Consider the following 27,152-nt stretch of genomic DNA (forward strand, 5'->3'; position numbering starts at 1 on the left):
TATCAAGCTCAGTTTGCTGCAGAGGCCAATAGCCCAGTAATTAAGGTAAACCAAATATTAGCTGGAAGCCGTGCCTGTAACTTAAATCAGATAGCTCTACTTTTGATGTGAGGCTTGATTGGAAAACCTTATGCTTAATTTGTGTTGCATTAGCCTGGTGGCAGCTGGTTTTGTGGGCTGAGCCTGAGCCAGATCTGCTGCTGTCATAAAGCTCTGGCTCTGCTAACACGGTGCTGATTTATGCTGGGTGAGGATCTGGGCCAAGTCTCCTTGTTGTGTTGCTGTAACCTGCATTGTTCAGGCATTTGCTGGGGTGTTTGAGGACAACCCAACAGTAAGGAGGATGTGAGGAAGGAGAAAACACTCTTTTACTTCCTGTTGGTCCGTGGGTTTAATTTTTTTTGTGCTATAGATAGACCTGACTGTAAATGAGTCAGATTTGTGCCTGGATTTGAGGTTTTTGTTGTGCTTCAGCATCTCTCTGTACATGAATTTGTATCAAATGTGGGAGAAGGTGCCTGTCTTCGTATCCAAAATGTGCTGAATTTTTACACAGGGATGCTCTGGGTGGGCAGTTCCCAGGGAAGGAGGCAGGAAGGCCCTCTGGGAGCAGCACTGGGTGTCCCAGGCTTGTTGCTCTCCACCCCAGCAACTTCATCACTCCCATTTGCTGCCTGAGAACCACAGGCTGATGTCAGCTCTAGTTCTGCCCCAGACCCCCCTTGTTCAGCCTGTTCTCTTCCTGGCAGCCCCTTCAGGGCCAGGCTGTGCAGGGCCACGGGCAAGCTGGAGGTTTGCAAACATCCCTCTGAACTGGGGGCTGAGCTGTTTCTCTGGGTGAGGATGGACTTCAGGGGAACCTCCCAGTCTTCAACCCCATCCCAGCTTTGTGATCAGCCCCTAGATTTGGAGCATTACCCCTGAGGTTGTCCCATCCCCATGGCTCTGCTCCGTGTGGAACTCGTGGTGTGGAGGCAGCGGGTGGGTTGGTTCCACATGGGTTGGGTGCATGGCCCCATCCATGTGCTGTTGGATGATGGGACTCAGTTGGGCTGCTGCCCAGTGTTCTGGCCATGGTGACTGAGATCCCAGCCTGAGAGGTGCTGATCTCTCCCTGGATTTTGGGTTTGACCTTGTGTCAAGTTTTCCTTGAGGCTTCATGCCCATGGAGAAAAAGCAAGTGATGTGTTGTGAGGGGGAAGCCCTGGCTGAGAATATCTCCTTTCCCTCGTGTTTAAGTCCTTAACCTGAGTGCAGTGCCCTCACAGCACTTTCCTTCTGTGGGAATAATATGAACTTTTGACTCTCTGACTAATCCTCAGAGCTGCTGTCCCTGCCCGTGCTGCCAGCCTGCTCTTGCTCCCTTCAGGCCTGCGATTTCATCTGATCCCAAATCCAGTCCCTCCTCTCTGCAGGGTGTGTTTTAACTGTCAGCACTGTGTTTTTTACTGCTTGTACGAGTACTGGAGGTGTTGGAGCTGTGTCAGTGCCTGGGAGAACACTGCAGGTGACTGCATGTTACAGCCTCCCTGAAGCCAACTCCGTGTGCTTGTGATCCCTGTGCAAGAGGAGCCTGGGAATGTGGCTGTAGCAGCAGGAAACTCAGTGTTTGCTGCCTAAATATTGATCTGGTTACTTCTGCTTTATAGAAGAAACTCCTCCCTGTGAGGGCTGTGAGGCCCTGGCACAGGTTGCCCAGAGGAGCTGTGGCTGCCCCATCCCTGGAAGTGTCCCAGGCCAGGTTGGATGGGGCTTGGAGCAACCTGGGATGCTGAAAGGTGTCCTTGCCCATGGTAGGAGGTGGAACTGGGTGGTCTTTAAGGTCCTTACCAACCCAAACCATTCTGGGATTCCATGATTCTACTTGGGAAAGGTTGAAAAGAGCCTGTGCTGCTGGTTTAGAGCTGCTGGGGTCTTGCACACAAGCTGTGCTTGGGGCAGACCCCTTGGTGGGACAGGACCCTTGTCTGTGCTCTGCTCCAACCACAAGACTTGGAGCATCACCACTGAGGTGCTTGTAAGGCCTGTGCAAGGGACAGTGTGTCTGCTGGAGAAATAAGGATGGAAAATGCTCCATTGAACTGGTCACTTTGAAGTGAAGACTGGCTGTTCTTTCACAGACATACTGGATGATATCTTAGGAAAATGATTCCTGGGGAAAATGGTCAATGCTTGTTCTTCAGTAGCACCAAGAGTCTATTTAGCTCTGATTTTCCCCACCATCAGACAGCTGAAGTAGAACAGGGTGATGCTGAACCAAGAAGGCTTGTAATGACTTCCATCAGCTTGTTGCTGATTAAGGAGAATTAGGGTGAAATTTGGGGCTGGGGAGCGAGGAGATGAACACCTTTCCCTGGAAAGCTTTCCAAGGCATGGCCTTTGGATGTCAGAAATCAGGCACCCCTTGGGAGTGGTCACAGGGTAGCCTTGGTCTCCAGTGTGTACCTTGTCACCACCTGCCCTGGCACCACTGGGTTACCAGCCAGAGCACTTGGGGAAGTGCCATGGCATTCCTGGGGGATTGATTTGGAGACAACATGACAAAGCAGAGCCCCACATGACTGGAAAGGCACAAACACCGGGATTTATGGTGTGTTTTCCTGCAAACCCACCACAGGGGTGTCCCGTGCCTGTGTTAGTAGAGGACACAAGTGCAGGGGAACTATGAAAGCTCCAACTCTGCATGTGGATCTGCACATGGGGAGCAACATCCCTGACTCCTCTGGGAAGGCTTCCATGGGTGAAATTCCATGGGTGAGTAAGCTTTCAGGAAGATCCAGCTCACAGCAAGGTTTGCTGCCTTGCTTAGTCAGCGGGAGTCTTGCAAGAGTCACTAAAAACAGAAGCTGCACTAAAATAACTCCCCAGGCCAGCTCATTTCCAGGGAAAATCCTGCTGAGTCACCAAGTGTAGCTCAAACTACACGTGCTTATTCATAAACACATGAGGTATCCTGGCTCCTCCTCACTCTGTGGAGTGGAGCATCCATAGGGCTTCCAAGGGGGATGCTCTGGCTGGGATTCCAGGTACATGACTCTGCTGCACTGGGTTAATTTTTATTAGCAGGGTGTTTACAAACATCAGAATTGAAGTGGGGGTATGAGAGACCCCAGTGGATAACAGGATTAGCAGTGGGGTGATTTTAACACAGCCTGAGCCCCCGGACTGCTGGGGTTGGAGTCAGTCAGGGGAGAGATGAGGGGAGGCAGGTTGGGAATGCAGCTGGGGAGGAGGCTTGTGTGGGGCCAGATTTGTCCCCTTGACCTCAGGACATGCCTGTCTGAGCTGGGCTGTGATGGTGGTGGCTCTTCCCTGGTGGAGCTGGGTGCTGCAGGAGGGTGAGGAACCTCTGCTGAGCTGGTGTCTCCTCCTGAGCTGAGCCTGCTGCACTGGGCTAAGGAGCAGTGGGAAGAGACTGGAGGGAAGCCTGGATGGAGAGGAAAATGCTGAGGAGACTGTTTTTGTAGAGGTTTTGAAGGCTTTTATGGCCATCAGTGCTTTGAAAGCTCTGGGGAGCACTCACTGCTTTTCCTGCTTTGCTGTGGTCAGTTAAGTCTCTCCATTCCAGGCAGCACCTCTGGAAGATGTAGGAGAAGGTCAGAGATGTGAGGACACGATGCTGGATACATCCCTTCCCTGCCACAAACAGTTGTGCCTTAATCATGGAACCCCAGAATGGTTTGGGTGGGAAGGGGCATGAAAGATCATCTCATCCCACTCCCTGCCATGGGCAGGGACACCTTCCACTAGCCCAGGTTGCTCCAAGCCCCGTCCAACCTGGCCTTGGACACTTCCAGGGATGGGGCAGCCACAGTTTCTCTGGGCAACCTGTGCCAGGGCCTCAGCACCCTCACAGGGAAGAATTTCTTCCCACTATCCCATCTAACCCTGCCCTCTGTCAGTTTGAAGACATTCTCCCTTGTCCTGTCCCTCCAGGCCCTTGTCCAAAGTCCTCCTCCAGCTCCCTTGGAGCCCCTTTAGCCCTTTGTAGAGGTTGCAGGAAATCTGTGTGTGCTGTGTTGCAGGGGTGCTGGATTTTGGGTTGGGGATGGATACTGTGACTATTTGTCCCCTTCCCTAGTGAGCAGCTTGTCCCAAAAAAGTCAGTGAAGGCAAATAAAACAGGAGGTTATTCCCTCCCTGTTTGGGGCTGCAAAGGGTTAACTGCTGCCTGAGCTCATAGCCCAGTGCTGTGGAAGTTGAGCAATCTGGGATTTATTAGGGAAACTCAAACTGGGAGTTAAGAATGCTCCAACCAGCAGAAAGCTTTCTTGAAGCTTTGAAACAAGTTTTCTTCAAGCAAAGCCCAGCTCTGCAGTGGCAGTGCCAGGATTTCTTGCAGGGGCCTCCGGGAAGCGAAGGAGGAACAGGCGGATCTGCTCTGTCCCACCAGCCCAGCATGGAACTGCTGGTGCTGTTGTGTCTCCCTTCCCAGGCAGACAAAGAGCCCATTGTCCACCCCGGCACTGCTTCCTCCTCCACACCCCAACCCTGATCTTGTTTCTGGTGGACAACAAGGAGGTTAAGTTCTCCCTGGGGATGGACAGTGCTCCAGAGGGATCAGAGGTGTAAAAGCAGCTGGGGACGTGGCCCCTGGCCAGATGCTGGGGAGCAGAAAGGGCTCCTCTGGCTTCTCAGAGGAGGTGGCTGTTCTTCACCCCTGGGATCCTTTCCAGAGGAGATCAGGAGTTAAAAGTGAACGGGGAAGCTCCAGGAGCCTGGACAAGAGGAACTGAGAGGAGACCTCACAGCTGTGTGTAACTCCCTCAGGAGGGGCAGCACTGATCTCTGCTCTCTGAGAGCAGGGACAGGACACAAGGAAACGGCTGGAGCTGTGTCAGGGGAAGTTTGGGTTGGATCTCAGGCAAAGGTTCTTCCCCCAGAGGCTGGTTGGGCACTGCCCAGGCTCCCCAGGGCAGTGGGCACAGCCCCAAGGCTGCCAGAGCTCCAGGAGGGTTTGGACAATGCTCTCAGGGACAGGGTGGGATTGTTGGGGTGTCTGTGCAGGGCCAGGAGTTGGACTGGATGATCCCTGTGGGTCCTTCCAACTCAGGATATTCTATGATTTCAAGTAAAGCATGTGCTGTGCAGTGGGTGAGTGGGGAAAGGGAGGGCTGGGAGAGGCTGTTCCCAGTTCCTTGGGGAAATGGGAGCTGATGCTCAGCCCCAGCGTGGCTGGGACTGGTTATTCTCCAAAATGCCTCCATCAGATGTGGCTGTGCATCTGTATTTTTTCTCTCCTCACTTGGAGTCTCACAGTTAACTGGGAAAATGTTCTTCTGCCAACTCCTCTGCCCTCCCTGACGAGAGGTCCTGGTGCTCCCCCCAACCAGCACGTGCTGGGCTGTTCTGTGGGCACAATGCCCTGCTGTTCCCTCCCTGTGCTTGGTGGGATGACACACTTCTGCTGGCACTGGGGGGGTCATGCTGCAGGAGAATGGGGGTTTTATTTTCTGTGTCACCAGCCTTTGAACCGGGGCTGTCCTGAAATGACCTTATTGCCCTTGGCTGTGAGCTGTGCATGGGCAGGAAGGGGAAAATGTGCTGGATTTCCAAATGAACTTGGAAGACTCTGTTTCTCCCCTTGCTGCTCAGTGGGTAGGGTGGGGAAATGGCTGCAAACAGCAGGAGTTGCACTGAGTCCTGGTGTTAATGGGACTTTCATCCCATAAACTTCTTTAGGAAGAAATTGTTCCCTGTGAGGGTGGTGTGAAGCTGTGGCTGCCCCATCCCTGGAAGTGTCCAAGGCCAGGTTGGATGAGGCTTGGAGCAACCTGGGCTAGTGGAAGGTGTCCCTGCCCATGGCAGGGGGTGGGATGAGATGATCTTTATCGTCCCTTTCAACCCAAACCAGTGTGTGATTCCATGAAACTGTGGCTGCTGTGTCAGGGTTGGGTTTATCTGGTATTTCACTTGCATGGAGGTGTTGCTGTCCTGCTGGTGATGGATCTCAGCTCTCATCCCTGTTCCCTCAGCACCCATGGCAGAGCCTGCCAGGGACATCAAACATGGGCAGAAAGTGCCCTGGGGATGAGGAGCTTCAGGATGAGCAGGTTGGTGGGGTCTGTGCCAAATTCTTAGTCTTTGAGGTGGCAGATGTTCACAGAGGGTCAGGTAGGAGGCAAATCCATGTGCCTTTATGAACTTGGACAAATCCTTGTGCTTTTGGCAAGATGAGGTGGAGTAAGAGCGCTGCTGTGTTCCACAGGTGCCCTGTCCACAGCCAGATGTTGGGTTTGGGTTGGTTGAAGCCCTCTGGGGCACAAAACTTTTTGGGGCAAAACTGTCATGTAACACTTCCATGAAGAAAACAGAGAGGAATCCTTGGCCCTGTTGGAAACAGCACTGATGGAGAAGCAAACATATCCTGGTCCTTGCTGGGACAGGAGCATGGGCGTGGATGGGGAGCTGGGCAGGCCTGGAAGGTGGTGTGGGCTTGATGCCCCTCATTGGGGAGGGTCTGGAGGTTTGTGTGGACTGATGAGTCCAAGGGAACCTGTCCTGGCTCCCAGGACACACCTGAAACCTGGTGTGTCAGCTGGACTGGAGATGCTCAGCAGCTTGGATGTGGAGCTGCTGTCCCCTCTCCAAAAGGGGACGGATTCAGCAATGACTCCCTCCACCACCTCCAGGTGTGGGTGTAGCTGTGAGTCCTGGTCCTGAGGGGAGGCACCTCCAGGCTCTGCCCTTCCATCTGCTGCAAGCAGGGAGGGGATTCTGGGGCTGTAAAGGGTTTGGGGGGCTGTGGCAGCAGCGGGGCAGGAGTTGGATGTGGAGCCACACGTGAACATCTCGTCCTTTCCATCCTACTGGAATTGGACTGCGGGGCCACTGCGTCTCCCAGGGGAAAAAATGCCCAGGAATTCCACAGACTCTTCAATCTCGTTTCTGTTTTACAGTGAGACAAAAAGGGTGCCTTTGTGTGAGGGCTGAAAGGAACTGCCCAGTCCCACAGCCTTCCCGAAAGCTTAATGTCAACTATTTGCCTCCTTGTGTTTTCACATAAACAAGCACTTTTTGCTGAATTTCTGTGCTCTGGCTGCTCCCCCAGCTGGGTGTTCCCCCTGCTCCACAGCACCCATGGGATGGACAAGCTGTGCCTGTCAACCCCCTCCCAGCAGAGATGCTGGGATATCTGGGGGATACCATCAGCAGGAAAGGTGACTAAAGCCAGGCTGGGAGAGAAATCAGCAGCTTGAGCTGCTTTTAATTGAAGGCAGTGCTGCTTTTCTGATAGCAGGGGCAAGCTTGTGCTTACAGATCTGGTGTCTCATCCCTGTTTACACCAGCCTGGCCCAGTATCTCTTGCTGGGGCATCACCCATCCCACCCTGGGGTCAGATGTTCCCCTGGTTTTAAGTGACTGTCAAATTAACAGCAGCAGCTGAGAAACCACCCCTTCTATTTTGGTTGCTGTTTGCATGTGCACATTGGAGCGTCTCGGGTGTAGCACCAGAGGTTTCTATCCTGGACTCCACCTTCTGGGTTTTTTTTCATTTTACCATGTTCTCTTCCCCTTTATGAGAAGAAAAACTAGAAGTGAAAGAAGGACTAATGTTGTGTCTGCAAAGAACACAGCTGGACTAAAAATGCCACAGTGTTCCTGTGGGTATTGTTCCCTGAGCTGGGCTGCTCCCTGTCCTGTTCTGTGCCATGAAACCTGAGCTGTCACCAGGAGCATTGTCAAACATGTCCCATGGAGAAAAAAAAGAAAATCAACCCCCCAAAAACCTGGGGGGTGCAGTGCCTGCAAACTGCTCCTGCTGGGGAAGCCCTCGTGGTTTTTTCTCATGTTCCTCAGGCAGTTTTCAAAACTCAGGGTTGGAAAGTGGATCCTGGGGTGGTTGAGGTAGTGGTGGGGATCCACATGGATTCATTCCTCACTTCAGCACCCATTTAGAAGTATTTGGCCTGGGACAGGATCTTGGCTAATGAACCATCGTAGTTCACCCCATGGTTCAATGTCCAGTGGATCCAAAGCCCCTGGAAGGTAATGGATGGGCACTTGTCAACTCCACCTGATGTTGGATCAAGTCCACCCTAGAATAAGCAGAAATAAACCACTTGTCAAGTCATTTGTTTCTCCTACTGGCTTTTCACTGTGGCCTCAGCACCTAGACAAGGTTTTTCACCTTTCCTGGAATCTGTCATGGGATCCTGACTTCCTAAATCTGTCCTGCTGCCTCTTCTGTTGATCCGTTCCTTCTCCTGCCCTTTTCACAGCCTGTGATCATCTCTTTCCATCTTTATCACAGCCTCCAATTCACATGGATGGGGAGGAGTTTGGGTTGGAAGCAGCTCATGGAGAACTTCAAACATTAAATTCAGATGAATGAATAAAGGGGATTTTTGTTGCTCTTATCCTTTCATCAGCTTTATTTCATTCCCAGCAGTTGAACTTGCAATTGCTGTTCTCTCTGGCTTCTTGCTGAGTGTCAAATTAAAATCTTGCTGAAGCTGAGAGCAAACTGCTGTTGAGCTCTATAGGACAAGGAAGGTCTGAATTTTACTTGTGGCAGAGTAGCACTTGGTTCTCTTCGTGTTGCTTAAGCTCAGAGGTTGCAAAGCCCTTGGACAGGAGCCTTGGAGGCAGGAAATTCCTCTCCTGAGGATCCCCCAGAAATGCAGGCTAAACTAAGGTAAAACAGAGGGTTAAGATGTGTCCAATAGTGCCTGTCAGGCTTCTTGGCTCCCGAGGGCATGGGGAAGAAGGACCAAAGCTGCTGCTGTCTTCCCAAGGGAGTTCAGGAGTTTTCTGTGCCATACTTCTGGTTGGCTGTAGGAGAAACAGATGCTTCAGTTCCAGTGAGAAAGCCCATGTCAGTGGAAGATCACAGAATCATTTGGGTTGGGAAAAACCTCAAAGATCATCAGGTCCAACCATGAACCAGCACCCCCTTGTTCACCACCTAAGCCATGTCCCCAGGTGACAGAGTCTCCATCTCAAGACTCTTTCCACTGGATTGGGTGTCCTGTGGACTGACTGTGCTGCAGGAATCTGGGTGCCCACGAGCTGCTGGGGAGGGAGAGATGTGTTCCTTGGTTCCCATGTCCAGAGTGAACCCCGTGTGGGATCCTCTCCACCCCAGCCTGTGGAGATGTCAGTTCTTGCAGGCCTGTGTACCCCAGCCAAGAATATGGGAACCACATGTCCAAAGCCTATGGACTGGAAGCAGAGGCTGGGGGCCCAGAGCCTGACAGCAGGGACTGGCTTAGAAACAAGTTAGAGAACAGAGGAGGGGGGGGAAAGAGTTCTAATTATCGTGAACTTTAAAAACCAGAAAATAAAAGCTTATTATTTCACAGAGTCCCCTCTGCAACATGTAATTTCATTTCCCTCCATTTGCTTTTACTGCTTGCTCTGGGCACTGTCAGAACAACTTGATTTATAAGCGACAGCTTTGGCTGTTTTTCAGGCGAGTCTCTCTAAATATAAGAGTGTGAAAACTGTCCCAGTGCCAGCAACTCTCTGCGAATTCAAACTCACATGAGTTGTAGCATGAAGCAAAGTGCTGGGTGCTTTATGTCTCTCATAAAAAGCAACCCTCCCTTCTTCCTCTGGGGAGATTTTTTTCCTTTTATTACAGGGAATATCTCAACCTGCAGTTGGAGAAAATAAAAACAAAATAAGCAGTGGTTGTTACCTTGCTATTGCCCTGCTACTGCCTCCCCAGTGTGCTATCAGTGGAGAGTTGTAGATCAGGAGGGAGATGTTTATTGACCAAGGCTTTTAGCAACAGGGCTTTGTCTTGAGTTTCCTCCTCATCATGGAGAGGTAAAGGAAATGAATAAAATGAGGCCTAATGCAATGGCAGGTATATAACACAGCCATGAATTAATAATTACATCTGAAATTTGGGGACAGCCTGCACAGGACTTAGCATGTGCTTAATGTTCTGGTTAATAAAGAGAAGCTGTGTTCTCTGTGTGACAATACTTCTGTGTCACTTTGGAAGTGCCTGGCTTTGGTGGTGCTGTTTTGGATGTAGTCAGAGAAATTTGGACCTTTCACTGTCAATGACTAGAAGCTCAGAAGCCTTTGATGTGGATTTAAAGTTGTCCACGTGCGTCCCCATTCTCACAGGAGTTGTAATTCTGTAATTAACTGTAAAGTTCTGGTATTGCCCATTTTCAGTGTCACAAAAGGATCATTGTTTGGGTCTTTTAAACTCTGCTCTCCAGAGTGGGCTCCTCTGGTGTCCAAACAACCTGAGTCTGATTTATAGCCTGGCTGGACAGAGCAGGCTGGAGGCTTGTGCTGCCAAACCAGTGGGAAGGGTCTCAGGTGGGTCCATGGCTCTGGTCTGGCTGCTGCTGATCCTGCAGAGCTGGGTGGGGGTGGCAGCTTGTGGTGGACAAAGGAGGCTTTTTGATTTGATTTTTGGACTGAATCATAGAATCCCAGAAAAGTTTGGGTTGGAAGGGACCTTTAAGATCATCTCATTCCTGCCCAGGACGGGGATACCTTCCACTATCCCAGGTTGCTCCAAGCCATGTCCAGCCTGGAGCACTTCCCATTGGAGCAGGTCATGAGCTGATCCCTCGGTGTGAACAGCTTCAGACAAACCCCAGGCAGGGGGAGGTAACGGCAGGCAACAATCCTGTGCCTCCAGTGGGATGGAAGCCAACCCAATTCTGCTCTGGGAAGCCTCTCCCAGGACAGTCCTGGAGACAGGACTCCCTGGCAGGTGCTTCTGAGGCAGAGGAGCTCACGCTCAGTTATGCTGAGAAGATTCCCAGGGGTGTTGTGGAGCCATTTCTCTTCCAGGCCAGTAGCCAAGCACAGGCTGTAAATAACAAACGGTGCCTGATGATCCCCTCTTGTTCTGCTCCGAGGTGTTGTCAGCTCTGGGCTTTCCCTTGGCATCTTTGCATTCCCATCTTCAGCTCCAGTGCTGCTGTGGCATCTGGCTGTCTCCTGTCATGCTCTTGGTGTGAAGGAGTCCCTTCTGGGGCCTGCCTCACATCAGGGATGTAATCCAAGGAAAGCTGATGAATCCAGGCTCTGTGTGTCCTTTCCCTGCAGCTTCTTTAGTTATTGCTGGTTTGGGAAAGGTTAGAGATAAGGTCAGAGGAGAAATATCTGGGGTTTGCACGAGCCTCTGTCTCATCACTCCAACATGGGCAACGTGGCAGACCTTGTGGACTTGTCTGAGGTTCTTTGCACCCACAACTGCACAGGTAAATTCACCTGGTGGGTATCCAGACTTCATCCTGTCACCAATGTTTCCACATCATCAAATATCCAAACTGGGGGTGCTGTCCATCAGGTTTATTGCCCTGTGAGATGATGCTGTAGCACCACAACTGAGCCCAAGGCTCTTTTGAAACCCCAGCCTACATGAATATCGCTGGAGTAGCAGGATTTATCCAGGATTAAACAAGCACAGGAGACATGCCTGGTGCATGCACATGTCCTTCTGTCCTGGACACATGAGCTCAGCCAGTGCCTTCACCTCAGGAGCCCTTTGAGCTGGGAACATCTGGCTCGGTGCAGGGAAGGCTCCCAGGATAACACCAGGCATGAAGTGAGAGGAGCTGGAGCCACAGCCCAGCACCAGAACCCTTGTCCTTCCCTGCTCCACCACCTCGTTGTGCTCATTCCTTGTCTTTCCAGTGCACAGCTGGTGGTTTAGGGTGAGGGACAGAGCTGGATCTTTGTTTGCTCTGCAAAACATGGGGAGAGCTTTGTTTGGTGGTGAGGAACAGGAACTTCTCCCCCACGTTAGGCTTGTGTTTGCATGGTGAGGAGCTGGGGGTGCTGTTCTGGCTCTGGCCCTCACTGTCACACTCCCTGTCCCTCCTGGCACCCGTCTCACTGGCTCTGGGTCCTGCTGGGAGCAGGTGGGGGGGATTTGCTGCATCTCTGGGGTGTATGGAACTCCTTCCATGGGCTTTGCTTCTGCTATTATCCCCACAGCTCAGCCCTGGGTGGCATCTGTGTGTTTATTCGTTTTGCAAAGACATGAACAACAGCCTATAAAAGTGGGGAAAAGGCTCCAGATCAGCTTTTTGTGCCTCACTAAGCGTTTTGTGTCTGATCCTGCTGGTTTATTACCAGGTTGCAGAGCTTTACCTCACACATGTGGACACTCATCATCAAGCCGATGGGTCCCGGTTCAGAGCAGCTCCTGGTATCCCAATTCCTTCTTCTGGGGGTGACCTGCTGTCCTTCCCAGCTCTCTGGAGAATGGGCTGAGCCAGAACTCCCCAGTCATCAGAAACACTTTGAAAGTTGTCAAACTGTCCTTTAACAAGATTTTTTTTTTAACCCTCCTGTAGTGGTTTAACTCCCCATCAGCCTGATGAACTCAACAGTAAAACAGTGCTGTAACAAGGGCTAAAAACTCCAAACAGTGAGTCAGAACAGGCATTCCAGGAGACATGGACTATCTCAGCCTGTCAAAATAAATTTTGTTCGAGCACAGAGTGTGCCACTGTCTGAAATCTCATCATTTAAACCAAGACTATTTTTGGTTGGGCTTTTCCCTCGGCTCGGTGCACAGCGTAGGTACAGAGTTTCCCTGCACTGAAACTTTTTTGGTATGGAAACTTTTTTTTTTGTTTCCCCCCTCCTGCAAACACGTCAGGCTGTTTCTATTTATAGCTCGGGGAAGAGCCCGGGCTGCCCTGACCGTCCCGGTAACGCCGCTGCCGGGTGATGCTTCCAGGGGTGTCCTGGCTGGATGTGCGGACCTTTCCCGGCGGGGAGGATGGATCGCTGTTTCTAGAGAGCACAAGGAAGGAGGGCAGACCCCGAGTCCTCGGGATGCGATGGGAGCAGTTGCCGGCGGGAGCGCTGGGCTGTGTCCGGGAGCGCGGAGGGACCGGGCGGGGGGAGCGCGGGGCAGCACGGCCCCGTTCCCGCAGCGCAGGTGGGAGCACGGCTGATGGAAAAGCACATTCCTGACGTTTCGCACATCCAGAGCCCACCTGGAGCCAGCCCTGGCACGGACAGAGGTGCAGGAGCAGTGTGGTGCACGGGCTCAGACTTGGAAGCCTGAATCATGGAATCATAGAATCAACCGGGTTGGAAAAGACCTCTGAGACCATCAAGTCCAACCCTTGATCCAACCCCGCCGTGCTTCCCAGACCATGGCACTGATGCCACATCCAGTCTCACCTTAAACACCTCCAGGGATGGTGACTCCACCCCTCCCTGGGCAGCCCATTCCAATGGCTGATCCCTCTCTCTGTAAAAAATTTCTTCCTGATGGATGTGGCGCGGTGCAGACACCGCTGAAAATACAATTTCTCTCCTTCCTTCTGTCCCTACAACTTTAAAGGCTTCAGATTATCTTTGACTAAAGTCTTTAAATGCTCTCATTTCTCTAAAACCCTATCTTGGAGCTCTGAGCCTTTTGGTGTTAATTCGTGGTGGGACCTTGGGAAAAACCTCACTCCCAGCTCTGTCACTGCTGTCCCCCCTCCGAGCACCCAAAGCTTTATGGCACTTTTGAGGGGACCCTGGGTATTGCAGCTGAATGTCAGAGCCCTGACAAACCCCAGGGTGCTGCTGTTTTGGGTGTTTCCCTGATATGCTCAGCTGGGTCACAAAGGACTGGCCCTCTGCAGGAGAGAAGGGCAGAATTATGCCCAGTTGAAAAAACAAAATAGTGCACAATGACAGGTAAGGACAAGCCTTGTGTCAGGTGAAAAGTCTGTCTCTAAAAATACTGATACCAACGACCTCATTTTCCAAGATCTGTCTGAATGCATCTTCCTTTCCTGCATGACTTTTTTCCTGGATTTTCTGCTTTGAAGTCTCCCTTGGACAGACATCTTCCCAAGTAGGCTCAGTCTCATTTCTCCAGCCATTTCTGCCAGCCTTGTGGCTTTGTGTGGGAGGTGCAAGACTTGAGTGATGAAGGGGTTTAGGACAGAAAGATGAGACTGGGAAGGTCTTCAGTGCAGGCTTGCCTTGGCCACTGGTCGATGCTGCAGAAACAAGAACTGCTGATTTCCACCCCACCCCCTTTTCTTTCCCGTTGTTTCTTGGTGTAACACTGACCTCCTGCAGCTCCTCCTTGGTCAGTGCAATCACACCCTGTGCTCAAAGATAGAAATAAAGGCTCAAAGGCTAGAAATTACGGACATTATCTCTGTTTCTTGCATGGCTTATTTGGATCTTGATGCAAAGTAGCTCTGGGTGGAGCACTGCTGTCCCTTAGTGCTGCCTGGCCCTCCATGGCCATCGCTGATCCCAGCGTGGTCTTTGGCTCCAAAGAGCATCCTTGGTGTCACCCTTCTTTGTAACCCTTCCCAGAGAGGGAAGAAGCCAGGCTGGGATCTCATGGTGTCTGTTTCTTGGGTTCCAGAGGTTGTGCTGCCCTCAGCCAACGTGGGTCTGCCGGGACACCTCATCCAGATCCAGCGCCCCGGGCCTGCCTACGTCACCCACACAGGGCCCCTGGTCAGGAGGCTCCTTGAGCAGGACCAGCAGAGAAAGGCTCCATCCAGCCCCCCTGCAGAGACAGAGCCAAACATGGAGCCTCCAGGAGATGGTCCTGAGGAGGAGCCCCAGGTGCTGAGCAGAGGCAGCAGCCCTGGGAGTGGGAAGGACTCCGTGGGAATGCCCCTGGCTCAGAGCACTTTGCCATCAGAGTGTCTTTACCACAGGGTTATTTTTGCAAGGAGGCCTCCCTCACGTGTGCTACCATGGAGCAACCTGGTGTGTGCCAGCAGGAAGGATTGATCTGCCTGCAGCTGGAAGCAAAGCAAAGAAAGAAGATGCTCTTGAGTGTTTTCCAGAGTCCATTAAACTACCCATGCAAGCAGCATTTCACTTTTTGAGTCTTTTCCTAAAAGCCTCGTGTGAATGAAAGCAGACGAGCACAGGAGGTGGTGGTGATGCGTTCTGTGCTCTCTGCTCTCAGGTCTGGAGGAGACCAGAACCTCTGCTGCTGCTCTGGCCTCACATGGCAGGAGCTGTTTGCAGCTCTGCTGCTCAGAACTGCCCCCGAGGGCCAGGGATGGAGATGAGATGCCTGAACGCCCACACAGCCACACACACAGGGCTCCTTCTCTGCTCCTGTGACCCTGCTGGCATCAGCACAGAGTGCCAGCACCCATGGGGGGGTTGGCTGAGGGGAACAGCCTCTGGGGGCTCTCTGTGCATCAGCACCCGCTGGGGGTGTTGGATGACTGGGGAAGTGCACTGGGAATTGGTGTCCCTGCTCCTTGGAGCTGCTGTGTCCTGCTGAAGGAGCGTGGACTGGAAGGGAGAGGAGTTTACAGCGGGCATTTCCTTGTGCTTCTGTCCCTTTTTTCCTTGCCTGCCTGTCCTCATGGTGTGAGGTCTGACCAAGCTGCATTTACCACTTCAGTTATGAGGAAAGGCTGAGAGAACTGATGCTGTTCAGCCTGGAGAAGAGAAGCTTTGGGGTGACCTGATTGTGGCCTTCCAGTGCCTGAAGGGGCTACAAGAAAGATGGAAAAGGGACTATTTCCAAGGGCCTGAAGTGACAGGACAAGGGGCAATGGCTTCAAACTGCCAGAGGGCAGGGTTAGATGGGATATTGGGAAGAAATTCTGCCTGTGAGGGTGGTGAGGCCCTGGCACAGGTTGCCCAGAGAAACTGTGGCTGCCCCATCCTTGGAAGTGTCCCAGGCCAGGTTGGATGGGGCTTGGAGCAACCTGGGCTATGGAAGGTGTCCCTGCCCATGGCAGGGGGTGGAATGAGATGAGCTTTAAGGTCCTTTCCAACTCAGGCCATTCTATGATATCCATGCATGGGACACAGGTCAATTAAAAGCAGAGTGATGCAGCAGCAAAGCTGATTAATCAGCTGGCAGATGAGCTGCTGCTCCTTTCTCACTTTACAGATGAGCTGAGGTTAAAGCAGCCTGGGGGATGAATTTTTGCAAGTCCTTCCCCCAGTGTGACACTGCAGAGCCCATCCTTAGGGTGTCCAGCTGCTGGTGTGTGCCAGCTCAGCCCTCGGTGTTGAGGAATATTGCCAGGCTTTTAAAAACCATTTGCAAAGGCATCACCTCATCATTTTTTGGCTGTCAGAGGTAGAACCCAGTGTTCTGGTACCATCTCTGTGGACACCTTCCTCCTTTAGGATGTTCCAGCTGGCAGAGCAGAGCCTGCAGGCCCCTCTGACAGTGTGTCCAGCTCTGCTACAATGGGTCCAGGCCGTGCATCGAGTGAAGGGGGGTCCAAATTGGGCAAAAATGCTGAGTGGCTGCTCAGTGACCAACTACACCAGCCTGCACTCCTGAGGGGTGGCATCTCCTCCTGCAAGAGCAGTGCTAAGGAGGCACCTGAGAGGGAGCAGGAGGCTCTGCAGAGGTGGGAGGGAGGTGCCACATGTACCTGTATCCCCATAGGGCTCTGCTGGGGATGGGACCTCACATTTCCCTGGAGTTTCTAACTGGCAAATATGGGAATTCTTGTCATGAAGACACCAAAAGACACCCCTTCCCACAGCAGTGATCCCTTCTTTTTTCAGATTCTAACTTCTGCAGGGACTGAGCTGGTGCTGGATCATTTCAGCATTTAAAGCACTTGAAACAAAGTACTTTTACTTTCCTGGTGAGGGTGTAAAAAAAGAATTGATAGGTTTTTTTTCTTCCTGTCAAAATGAAATTTGCTTGAGGAAGATGTTTGCCCTGGAAAACTTCACTGAAGTTACAAACAGCTTTTAATCAGCAGTATTTGCTGCTGCATCTAATGGTCTTCCCAAAGCTGCACTCTCAGATGGGGGGATTTTTGGCTGCTGTGGGACCGGTGCCACTCATCAGCTCTTTGGGAAACAGCGTTGGGTTTCTGCAGGGAAAAAAATGTGAAGAACTAGAAAATGCGACCAAAAAAAAAAGAAAATAGAAAGAGAAATTACCTCTTTCCGTGGATGTAAAAATAACATTGTTCTCTGCCCTGTTTTGAGCCCGGGCACCCTCGTGCCCACAGCACGTCACGAGCCCCGTGTTTAGGGGCCTGTCCCTCCTGCCAACCCTCAGCTTTGGTCACGAGCCATGAAAATGGGAATAAATAAACAATTTTCTGACTTTGTTTCCTGGGAGGGATCCTGGAGAAGGGAGGCAGAGGTGCCGTGTGCTCCCCCCTCACTTACAGGGTGGTGGCAGAAATAGCTGGGAGAGAGACCCAGCTGGGGCTGTGTCTGTCCTGCTCGGGACTGGGGGGGTTGTGGGCACTGTCCCCCTGCACCCCCTTGGCACAGAGCTCCAGTGTGGGGGGCACATCTGTAAGGGGTGGCATCTATTTAATGGCACGAGGATGGTGTCCCATGGCAGCGCTGAACCAGTGCAGGAGGTGTGGGATGTGATGTGAACCCCTGTCCAAGCCTCTCAGGGTTTGCTCTGCAATCCCATATTCCCAGGGAAGGTGGATAAGGCCCTGATTTCCCTTCAGGTTTGCTGTCAGCCACCCCTGCCCATGCAGAGGATGCTGCAGCACGTGTGTGAGTTGTTTGCACTTGCAGGGCTCAGGGGTGGGGAGAAGGAAATCATCCCCCTCCTCCTGCTGGTGCAGGGAGGCTTTGCCAGGGTCTTGTTTGTACCCCTGTGTGAAACCATTCTCACTGTTCCACCTCCTCCTCCTCGGGGAATGGCCTTCTCCTTCCTCAGGTTATTTACAGCCACTTCTGTGGTGGGAAATGGTAGAGAAAAAGGCTGAAATCATCCCTAGAGAGCCAGAAACAGTAGCTGAGGTGACTGAGAAAACATTCTTGTTTTCCTTTTGCACATGCAAGTGTTTCCACATGTGCTGGAACCCCTTAGAGCTCGCTGAGGGAAGGTGTCCCAGGGCACAACAGCGTTTTTCCAGTTGGGAATCCTGTCTCATGGCCAGGGGACTGGTGGAGGTGTTGAGGGCTCTTCTTTGCTCTCCTTTTCCTCACACGAGGTGGTTTTCTGTCTCAGTTTCCCTGCAGCAGGGTCAGGGGTATGTGGTTGGATCGTGCCTGTGCACTGGAGTTCAGGTGTGTTGGAGCTGTCTTGAGAACATTTTGGCATTACAGATTCCTGACAGTACAGATTCCTGCAGCAACATGGCCAGAGGTATAAAAGTTTCATGGAATTGAATGATTCTGTCATTAAAAAATAGTCGAAAATGCATTATGTCTTCAGTGAAGGTTGGAGTGTTGCTTCTCCATGACAAATTAGAGTAAAATGGAAGCAGGCAAAACCAAGTGTTGTGAAAAGCACTTTAGGAAAAAAGGGGGGAAAACAGTGAAGAAAGCAAAAGAGAAAAAAAAAAACAAACCACCAACAAAACCTGTACTTGCTGGCTTTAGTAATTCTTAAATTAAGCTTTTAGTAACTTTTATGGGAAATGTTGATTTTTCTGTTGTCACTGAGGACAAAAAGGACTTTTCCAGGGCTGCAAATCACAGAATGGTGATTCTGTTTCAGCCTGTACTTTCCATTAGCAGTAATAAAATACTCGGAGCTCTGTTGAGCTCCAGCTGAAACCATTCCCTGCTATTTTGGAGCCCCGAGGTCCAGCAATGCCTGGTGTTGGTGAGCCCAGGGCTGTGCTGGAGGGGGTGCAGGGGCACTGTGGGTACCACGAGGGCTCATCATGTGGGTGATGCCAGCTCTTGGCAAGGCTGAAACCCCTAAAGCAACCCATAAAGGTGCCCTGGGCACTGTAGCCTGGCACTGGAGGGCTGGGCAGGCAAACATTTGCCGGATGGTGCAGGAATCCCTGCTATGGCAGAGCATCCATGGAACGTTGGATGTGGCACAAGGGAACACCGGGGATCTGAGGACAGGAGGAGATGTGGGGAGTCTCTTGGGGGTAGGGTGGAATTGCCCCCCCTCTGTCTGTCAACAGATGTACCAGCACCTACTCAGTCATGATAATGTCCAAGTGGGGGCCCAGAGCTAATTGCAGCTCTAAATGAGGGTTATTATGCTGTGGCTGCTCCCTGCCTGCTGTATGGAAACCAGATGCTCAGGTTATTAAACAGACACAAGCCAGGTGCTGACTGCCTTGTTTAAGTAAAATAGGAGCTGATTTCCTGCAGGACTGAGTGTGGTCATATATATGCCAGCACCCAAGGATGGGAGGAGAAGGCTGGGGACAATGTGGCCATTGTGGCCTGGGGACCCCAGATGAGGGGTTTAGTATCACTTTGGGATGTGGCTGAGGGATGGAGTGGATGCAGAGCTGCTGAGGGTTTTGGGGTAGTTACTGTGCTCCAGAGCAGTGCTGTGTTCCCTGAGCAGGTCACCAGAGTGCTGATGTGTGTTTAGGAAAATGTCTCTGGGTGGGACACCTGCCCTGCTGGAAGGACCCTCAGCAGCATGTGGGGCTGATCCCAGGAGCTGCTGGGGCCCAGTCCCTAGATCAGGTCTGTTTTGCTTTCAGAAGCAGAGAGTTTTGTTGGAGGGTTTGTCACTGAGAACCCTCATCTCCAAGTGCTTTACAACCATCCTGAGCACAGCGGGTGAAGACTAGAGTTGGTTGTGACCAGAGCCAAGAGTTGCCCAGGTAACACTGAGGTGGTTCCAAAACAGCATTTTTCAACACTTCTGTTTTGTTTTTTGGTTTGTTTTTTCTGCAATCTCCACTTGACTCATCTGTCACCACGTGGCCACCTGTGCCAGCAGCAGCTCCAGGAGGGAAGTGCTCCATGCCTTACCCTCACCTCGAGCTTGTGTTTGAGCCCTGGTGGAACTGAGCTGCTGCCAGAAGCTACAGTGAGTAGTTCCTACTACTACTAGTAGTTTGGCTCATGCCAAATACCACAGCAGTGTTCAGACTTGTCCTCACCACCCCATGAGGTGGAGGAGAGGTGCTGCAGACACTGAGGTGATGGAGCTGCCGGTCCTGCTGCTCTCTGATCCTTCACAAAGCCTGTGGTGAGTGCCACAGGGGTCACAGCCTGCTGCAAACTGTCTGATCCTCACAGAGATGTGGATTTCTTTCCTTAGAGGTAGCCTGGAGTGAGTTCTGGGGGATTATGTGAAACTGGGGGAGGGTGGGGGGTTGTCCCTCCTCATTGCAGGGGGGCTGGACTGGATGAGCTTTAAAGGTCACTTGAACCCAAATTATTCTGTGATTCTGTTGGAGAGAACCACTCGCTGTTTGGCTGCTAAGGCTGAACTTGGGTAGCTGGGAGCCTCTTGGAATAGCACCAGACCACAGGTGAGGGGAGACCTCAGTGCAGTTCCACCTTCCTGGGCAGGGGCAGAGGAGGGGCAGGGACTGAGCTCTGCTCTGGGGGGACCAGGGACAGCAGCCAGGGAATGGCTGGAGCTGTGTCAGGGCAGGCTCAGGTTGGATCTCAGCCAAAGGTTCTTCCCCCAGAGGCTGGCTGGGCACTGCCCAGGCTCCCCAGGGCAGTGGGCACAGCCCCAAGGCTGCCAGAGCTCCAGGAGGGTTTGGCTGATCCTCTGGGGCACAGGGGGTGACTCTTGGGGATGGGCCTGTGCAGGGCTGAGGGTTGGACTGGATGATCCTTGTGGGTCCCTCCCAACTCAGCACATTCTGTGATTCTTTGAGTCCAGGGCAAAGCTGGGACAGTCTGGACCTGGGCTTTGCTGAGTCATTTTTATTGGACTTAAAGAACAGTGGAAAACCAGCCATTTTCATGCGAGAATTTCCCCTCCCCCAAGCACTGCTCTGTCCTCCCAGGCCACAAAGATGCTTTTTTTTTCTGTCCTAGCCTTTGCTCTGGGTGCAGTTGTGCCACTCCAGCTCTCAGAGTGGCTCTGCCTCAGTAGGAGCTTGGTATGATGTCAATGTTTCGAGTGGGTGAAGCAGAGGAGGCAAAAATAGACATTTAGACATTTTTCCAGTTTTGCCTTTTCAAAAAGGAATATTTATAGCTCGGTGCATAAACACAAGCTCTCTTTGTGCTACCAAATGCAACACACAGCACATCACCCCCTCAGCCCCTCAGCCTCAGGATGGGTCCAGGCAGCTTTGACTTCCTGGCAGTGGGAGCCTCTGTCTCCCTGTATCCCAGCACAGTGCTGGAAGTGTTTCCAGCCCAGGCATGAAGCACCCACCAAGATCTCAGGGTGCCCAGGGGCTGCATCCCTGGCAACAAAGCTGTCCTGTGGGGCTGCAGCACACTGGGGTCTGAGCCTCCATTTTGGGATTAACTCTGAAGCATAATGAGGATGGTGATCAGGGGGGTTGTTATCAGGTCACTCTTTGCTGGGTGCAGAAGGTCTAAATCACTACATTTCCATTTACATGTGCTTTTCCATCCGTGGGATTTGGATAATGGCCTTTACCACAGAGTTTTGAAGTGCTTTGAGACTTTTTCAGGGTGTTGTTTCACAGCTGAACCACCTCTCAAGTTCTGACCTTGCTTGCAAGGAGTTTTGGGTCTGTTCTTGTGTGTTAATGTTCTTTAGCTACTGTTGTCTCCAATGTTTCAGCAGGAATGGGAGGTTGGATGTGGGTGGCAGGTGAAGAGGTTTTCAAAGGCCAGCACTGGCTCTTCAAAACCTGTGTGAACTGTATTTCCCAAGAAGTTTTGCTGCTGCCTCTCAGCCAGGAGTGCTGGTTGGTTTTGGCAATACTCTGCAACTGAACTGCACAGGGATGGTGCCTGAAGGGCTTTGTTGTGTGATGCTGCTCACCAGAGTGGCTGGTTTATATGTTTGTGTTTTTGGATCAGTTGTGACCCTTTGAAGAGCAGCTTGGTGGAGGGTTAACACTGGCTTGTGTGGGAGTAAAACTCCCAGATCTTTGTGATAAGGAAGAGCTTAGTGGGCAGGAAGGTGGGGCTGGTGATGCCTGAGAGTCTCTGAAGGTGGAGGGGATTCAGTGTCTTGCAGGATCACTCTTCTAGGATCCAGGGGGACTTAACTTTTGCACTTAAAGCTTTAAATGCAGGACAAATAATCCTGATAGCAGTGGGTTTAAAGCCTGGCCTGCTGTGCTGTGCTCACTGTGCAGCTCCGAGGGGGACCCTTCAAAACCTTGCCAGAGATCTCCATCTCACCTCCAACTGCTTTCTGTCTAATCTCTGGTGTGTTCTCCCAGCTGCTGGAGCAGGACAATCAGCTCCATTCCTCTGGCTTGCCTCACAGTGCCCAGCTATGTGCCAGCTCATCAGGCTCCCCACGCTCGCTGCAGGCTCTGAGGTTGGCACTGCCTTCCTGGCTCCTGCATCCCTGCCCTGCTCCAACAGCCAGAGCCTCTGCTGCATCAGCAATGGCCTTTTGATTCCTCCCCTGCAGAGGCAAAGTCCAGCAAGTTTGAGTATCCCAGCCCTGATGGGATTTCCGGAGCTCTGGGTGCAGGAAAATCCTCTGATGGGGTCATGGGCATTGTTTGAGTCCCTGGGTACCAAGAGGTAGCTTGGAAATGCAGTTCCACCCCCAAAACCCATCTGCTCCAATGAAACCAACACTTCCAGAGGAATTTTGCTGTGTTCTTGGTTTTGTTTGGGTTCAAGGCTTGTTCGGATATCCCACCATGGGTGTGGATCGTGGGAAGGAGAAACTAATCCCTGTAATTTCAGTCTTTCCCTACTGATCATTCTGTTCCTTTTCTTTCTTCTCTCTCCCTCTCCTCCCTGTCTCCATCTCTCAGCTGAGCTGGTTGTTAGCACAGCAGGACAGGAACAAAGCTGAAAGGCTGGATGAGATTTCCCTGGCTCAAATGTCAGGGTGAATCCCCACACCTCACTCTCACAAAACTTCAAGTGTAGTCACCTTTATCAGTCTTTGGTGGGTGGCATCTGCTTTGAGTCCAACCTTAATCCTGCAGTGGGAATTCTGAGTTTGCAGTTTGTGTTGGATATGGGATTTTTACACTTTTCTTGTAATGGAAACTTCTCAGTAGTTAAATGAAACTTAGATGCTTTCTAAAATTTTTCTTAATGCACAGTAGATGCTTTTTTAAAGGTGTTACAGTTTCTTGTTAAAAATCTGAAAACCACAAACTGATTTTGGTTGGGTTTTGACCACAGATTTTCAGTTTCTAAACAGATAAAAGATCTCGTTGAGCCTGGGCAAGGAGAGGGACTTTCTCCTACACCTTTGGCTGTGATGGTGTGAGACTCTGTGTCACCTGTTCAGGAAGAACAGCACTGAAAATATGTAGTGTCTCCTCTAAAAAATGCAGATCATAGAGTCACAGAATCCCAGAATGGTTTGGGTGGGAAGGGACCTTAAAGATCATCCAGTTCCACCCCCTGCCATGGGCAGGGACACCTTCCACTTGCCCAGGTTGCTCCAAGCCCTGTCCAACCTGGCCTTGGACACTTCCAGGGATCCAGGGGCAGCCACAGCTTCTCTGGGCAACCTGTGCCAGGGCCTCCCCACCCTCACAGGGAGGAATTTCTTCCCAATATCCCATCTGTCCCTGCCCTCTGGCAGTGGGAAGCCATTCCCCCCTGTCCTGTCCCTCCAGGCCCGTGTCCCAACTCCCTCTCCAGCTCTCCTGGAGTCCCTTTAGGCCCTGGAAGGGGCTCTCAGGTCTCCCCAGAGCCTTCTCTTCTCCAGACTGAACAGCCCCAGCTCTCCCAGCCTCTCACATCAGGGTGATGTGTGAGCAGGGGCAGCTGAAGGTCCCTGGCAAAGCCTTGTTTGGAGGAGTGCACGTGTGTCTGTCCAGGGCAGAGCTGCAGAAGGATCTGCCTCCCTTATCTCCTGTCCTTTCCTTTACCAGCAACTGGAATATTTACTCTGCTGGGATCAAGGAAGGTGGGTTCTACTGTGGTGGCAAAGGTGAAGAGGCATCCTCTGGGATGGGTGTGCTGGTGGGTCTGCTGTGGGCTCAGGAGGTACCAGTCGCTGTCCACACAGAACTGGGGAGCTGCTGGAGCTTAAAACTGGGATTTGGAGCTTAAAACATGAGCAGCCAGAGGGAGGAGGCAGTGGAGCACTCAGTCCTTGTCTACAGAGGTGGGATCAGCTGCCCTCGTGGGGGCTGGTGTTCCACCTCTTCCCATCCACCTCCAGGCTCTTGGCTTGACTGTATGCCAAGGAAGCAGAGTGGTGGCAGTTCCATTTTAGCCCATGGCCCTCTCTTATAGGACAGATTATTTTTTACAGTCATCAGGAACCAGCAGGTCAGACCTGCTGCTCTCCAAACTTCACTCCCTAAATGCCAGAGAGACGCCAAGGCCGTGGTGGAGGATGGCACAAAAGGCAGCAGCTGGGAAAAGTCTTTGGATTTGCAGTCAGCAATCTTTGCTGCACTCCTGTGTTGGTGGCTGTGCCCAGACCTCACACGAGGACCTGTCAGCCTCCTGGTGGGGTGCCTGGAAGCCACTCTGTGGCAGCTCCTCTGTGATTAAAGGATTTCCCTGCTGGTGCTGGCATCCTGGGCTCCCTTTCAGCAGCCTCGGGAGGTGGATGGCATTCCAGCCACCCACAGAGGTCATGTCAGCTAAAGGAGCCAGAAGACTGGGCAGTTCCAGTCAGTCATGTGCCCGTCTGCCACCACACCCTGCACTTGGAGCTGCTGGAAAGGACTCGTCGTGTTCTGTCTGTGCAAGGTCACAGAACCACAGACTGCTTTGGGTGGGAAGGGACCTTAAAGATCATCCAGTCCCACCCCCTGACATGGGCAGGGACATCTTCCACTAGCCCAGGTTGCTCCAAGCCCCGTCCAACCTGGCCTTGGACACTTCCAGGGATGGGGCAGCCACAGCTTCTCTGGGCAACCTGTGCCAGGGCCTCACCACCCTCACAGGGAACAATTTCTTCCCAATATCCCATCTAAACCTACTCTTTGGCAGTGGGAAGCCATTCCCCCCCTTGTCCTCTCACTCCAGGTCCTTGTAAACAGTCTCTCTTCATCTTTCCTGTCACTTCTTTAGGTCCTGGAAGGCCACAATTAGGTCATCCCAAAGTTTCTACTCTCCAGGCTGAACAATCTCAATTCTCTCCCCTTTCCTCCCAGCAGAGCTGCTCCATCCCTCTGATCATCTTGGGGCCTCCTCTGGACTCTCTCCAGCAGCTCCATGTGCTCCCTGTGCTGTTCCCCAGGGCTGGAGCAGCTCTGCAGGAGGGTCTCACCTGAGGGGCAGAGGGGCAGAATCCCCTGCTGGCCACACTTCTTTCTTCTCAAAGAAGTTGTACCTGAGTTTGGGGTGCTTTACAGCAGCCTGCCAGCCAAGGCAAGCTCTGCTCTGATCCTCACCATGTCACTCCTCTGTTTTCTTTCTAACCACACAGGGATCCTGCAGCACATTTCCTGGAAGATGCTCCAGCAATTAAATTAGCATCGATCCCCCCGAGCTGGAAGCTGGGAGCCCAAGCTGTTAGCAGGGCCTTGGAGAGCTCTGAGGGGCGGAGATGAAAACCTGTTGGGGAACAGAACCTCTCTGTGGCCGCCCCAGCCGCTCTGGGCCGCTGGCCAGGCTCCTTCGGGAGCATTAACGGCAAAGTACAGCGCTGATAACGAGAGAGATCCCTTTCAGAGCAGAGCTAATCCAGGGCTCCAGACTTGCTGATTCACTCCCTAATGGATAAACAGGGATGCTCTGCCCGTGCTCCATGTCTAGACGGAGCAGGGTGGGCAGGGAAAGGTGCTCTGTGAACAGCCAGGTCGTTTGGGGCTCCGTAGACTCGTGTCAGCACTTCCACCAGAAACTCTCCTCCCTGGAGGATCCGATAGGGAAACGGTGTGGGAATGACAGGGTGAGGCTGTAAAACTGGGCGAGGCAGGAGTTAGAGGAGACTGGTTGTAACAGTGACCTTGAAGGCAGGTCAGGATACTGAGGTGCTGGAGCGTGTTCAGAGAAGGGCAACGAGGCTGGGGAAGGGTCTGGAGCACAAGTGCTGTGAGGAGCAGCTGAGGGAGCTGGGGGGGCTCAGCCTGGACAGGAGGAGGCTCAGGGGAGACCTTCTCACTCTCTGCAACTCCCTGACAGGAGGGGGGAGCCGGGGGGGGTCGGGCTCTGCTCCCAGGAACCAGCAGTAGGACAAGAGGGCACAGCCTTGAGCTGCCCCAGGGCAGGTTTAGGTTGGACCTTGGGAAGAAGTTCTTCCCAGAGAGAGGGATCAGCCCTTGGAATGGGCTGCCCAGGGAGGGGGTGGAGTCCCCGTCCCTGGAGGTGTTTAAGCAGAGCCTGGATGTGGCATCAGTGCCATGGTCTGGGTGACAAGGTGGGGTTGGGTCATGGGTTGGACTGGATGATCTCAGAGGTCTTTTCCAACCTGGTTGATTCTGTGATTCTGTGACTCTGTAACACCCAGGGTGTTCTGCCTGTTTGCACCATGGCAGGAATGGAAAGGCAGGCGGGAGCGAGCAGGGGTCACCTCGCTCCCAGGAAGGGAAGTTCCTGCTGGAAAAGGCTTGGAGAATCCACTATAGGATGCTGTTTTGCATAGGGATTTGTCTGTAGCTTAGCATGGAAAAACGCATCCTGCTTGGACAAGCTGGTCCGAGTGGATCCCTGAGAGCTCCCTGTCAGTGGGACAGTGGGATTTTGGGGTGAGTTTGGTGCTTTGCCATGCAAACCCCACTGCCCCTATAGCAGTGCAATAGGGCAGGGGGAGATTCATGCCTTCACCTGACTCTTAAAAATGCCTTTCACCTGTGAAAGATGCTTTGGGGTGAAGTCAGATGGTTTAGGAACCTGAGTCTGTTCCTGCCCTGCAGCAGAGCCGGTTCCTTCTGTGGTGTCAGTGCAGCTGGGCTGGGATGAGCTCCAGCTTTGGGGAGGTTGGTGGCATTGGGCCTGTCCCTGGTGCAGAGTCTTTGCTGGGGCTGGAACAGACAGACACAGTGGTTTGGTGCTCCTGGGAAGCTGGTCAGGCCCAAACTGAGGGAAGGGGACTCAGTCTGGGGCTCCCTGTGAAACCACAAGGTATCCCAAAGCCTCAGTCCCAGCCTGGGTGCGGCTTCCAACTCCTCATTTCTGAGAGATTTGGAGTAGAATTGGTACAAGAGCATAACATCCAACAGGATGCCTCTGTTTACCTAAATAACTGTTTTTTGGGGGAAGAAATAAATCAGTTTAATTAAAACCAGAGCTCAGTAGGACACACTTCCCCACACATAGCCATGGCTCCCGTGGGCACATTCCCGCTGTGGTCACACTCAGCTTGGCCATGCAGAACAGCACTAAGGTCTCACTTGCCTTGTGCTGACTTTAACCTGAAACTGCTGCATTTTCCAAGCTGCTGAGGACCCAACAGGGTCCAATCCAGCCCCTACTTTGCTGCCTGCAGGCAACTGGCCCAGGACTGAGTGGGCAGAGCAGAG

At 52.3% G+C, this 27,152-nt stretch overlaps 1 protein-coding gene across 1 annotated transcript in view; it reads left to right on the forward strand.

The window, feature by feature from the left end:
- CDRT4 (CMT1A duplicated region transcript 4) overlaps window positions 1-14,779 on the forward strand; it is a 28,183-nt gene extending 13,404 nt beyond the window's left edge. Inside the window, exon 3 of the mRNA XM_027691637.1 lies at window positions 14,318-14,779. Coding sequence (XP_027547438.1) covers window positions 14,318-14,694 — 377 coding nt within the window. The 3' untranslated portion in view covers window positions 14,695-14,779. The remainder of the gene's footprint in view (window positions 1-14,317) is intronic.
- Window positions 14,780-27,152: the final 12,373 nt, after the last annotated feature.

The sequence above is a fragment of the Neopelma chrysocephalum genome, unplaced genomic scaffold, assembly GCF_003984885.1.
Source record: "Neopelma chrysocephalum unplaced genomic scaffold, ASM398488v2 Primary Assembly neopelma1_84, whole genome shotgun sequence".
NCBI classification, from domain to species: Eukaryota; Metazoa; Chordata; class Aves; order Passeriformes; family Pipridae; genus Neopelma; species Neopelma chrysocephalum.